This window comes from Octodon degus, unplaced genomic scaffold (genome assembly GCF_000260255.1).
Source record: "Octodon degus isolate 3935 unplaced genomic scaffold, OctDeg1.0 scaffold00153, whole genome shotgun sequence".
In the NCBI taxonomy this organism is placed as follows: Eukaryota; Metazoa; Chordata; class Mammalia; order Rodentia; family Octodontidae; genus Octodon; species Octodon degus.
Genome location: NW_004524729.1, coordinates 141,917 through 143,485, shown reverse-complemented (window position 1 = coordinate 143,485; position 1,569 = coordinate 141,917). Strand labels below are relative to the sequence as shown.

At 58.1% G+C, this 1,569-nt stretch overlaps 1 protein-coding gene across 1 annotated transcript in view; it reads left to right on the top strand.

Moving 5' to 3' along the window:
- Window positions 1–1,569, top strand: part of LOC101583724 (cytochrome P450 2D17-like) — a 123,911-nt gene that overhangs the window by 1,630 nt on the left and 120,712 nt on the right. Inside the window, exons 3-6 of the mRNA XM_023702527.1 lie at window positions 6–29; window positions 413–589; window positions 772–913; window positions 1,119–1,306. Coding sequence (XP_023558295.1) covers window positions 6–29; window positions 413–589; window positions 772–913; window positions 1,119–1,306 — 531 coding nt within the window. The remainder of the gene's footprint in view (window positions 1–5; window positions 30–412; window positions 590–771; window positions 914–1,118; window positions 1,307–1,569) is intronic.

Sequence of the window (1,569 nt, the reverse complement as noted above, 5' to 3'; positions counted from 1 at the left end):
TGAAGGAGAAATCTGGCCTGGTGCCCCAGGTGCGGGGCCCAGGGAAGTCTGGGAGAGGCGCAGATTTGCATGCAGGGGCGATGGGCAGGGTGCATCCGGGAGAAGACCCTGCAGGAGGAAAGGGCTGCAGGTGGCAAATGTCAGACCACAGTCAAGGAGAGGAAGCCCAGGCCAGGACTCCAGAGAGGAGACCCTCTCGTTCCTATCCACATTGGGAGCCACTCACACTCGTGAGACTTTCCATGGTGGCGTATTCCTTCTAGTAGTCCTGGCCAGGAGATTGTGTGGAGATGGCAGATCACAGTGGACACAGGCAGCCCCTTTTCCCCAACCCCCAGGACCTGGGTCCTGAAGCAGGTCCAGCTCAGCTCTGAACACAGGAAGGACCCAGACCCTTTTGTGGCTGTCCCAGGTGCTGAATGCCATCCCCATCCTACTGCGCATCCCTGGGTTGGCGCAGAAGTTCTTACCTCTAACGAAAGACTTATTGCACCTGCTGGATAACCTGTTGAGAGAGCATAACATGACCTGGGATCCAACCCAGCCACCCCGAGACCTAACTGACGCCTTCCTGGCCGAGATTGAGAAGGTGAGAGTCGGCTACCTGAAAAGGGTTAGGGACAGTGTGTTGGGAATTAACTGAGGTGGGGGCAGGTGAAGTAGGAGCTGGGCATCTCAAGGGATCAGTACCTGGGTGGGTGGGTGTAGGATGGGGGTCATGTGCCATTTCCTCTCTCCACCCCCTGAGCCCACCCTCTCTGCCCGGCCCAGGCCAAGGGGAACCCCGAGAGCAGCTTCAATGATGCGAACCTGCGCATGGTTATTTCTGACCTGTTCGCGGCTGGGATGGTGACCACTGCGACCACACTGTCCTGGGCCCTGCTTCTGATGATCCTGCACCCGGATGTGCAGCGTGAGCCCAGCTGGGCCTGCATGGGAGAATGAGGGAGGGCAAGGAACCTCGGGGTCTCCAACTTGAGTTCATGGAGGCCTTGGAACTTGGCAGGACCATAGAAGTGTGAGGCCCGCCTCACCTGGTCAAAGCCCTTAAGGGATGGGTGGAGAGGTCAGGCCACATCCCCAGGACCAACCCGCTGTGGGCATGCGTGTCTGTGCAGGCCGTGTCCAGCAGGAGATCGATGAGGTGATAGGGCAGGGCCGGCGCCCAGAGATGGCGGACCAGGCCCGCATGCCCTTCACCAATGCCGTGGTTCATGAGGTGCAGCGCTTTGCGGACATTGCTCCAATGACTTTACCCCACATGGTCTCCTGTGATGTCGAGCTGAAGGGCTACCTCATCCCCAAGGTAGGTGTGGAGCCCGCCCTCCCCAACATGGCGGCTCCCAGGTGAGGTCATCTGACTCTGGGCTCAGGGGTGCTGCCAGGACCAGGCTGGCTGTGTGCGATGCTGAACACAGACATCGCCTCCCTGTCTCCTGAGGGAAAATCCTCCGTAGGGAGGCTGAAGGTAGAGGTTGTGGTGACTTTGTGGTCAACCTGGGAGATATGGTGACAGTATGTCTCAAAATTAATCGATTATTTAAAAGACAAAGTAAAACAGTGAAGAAG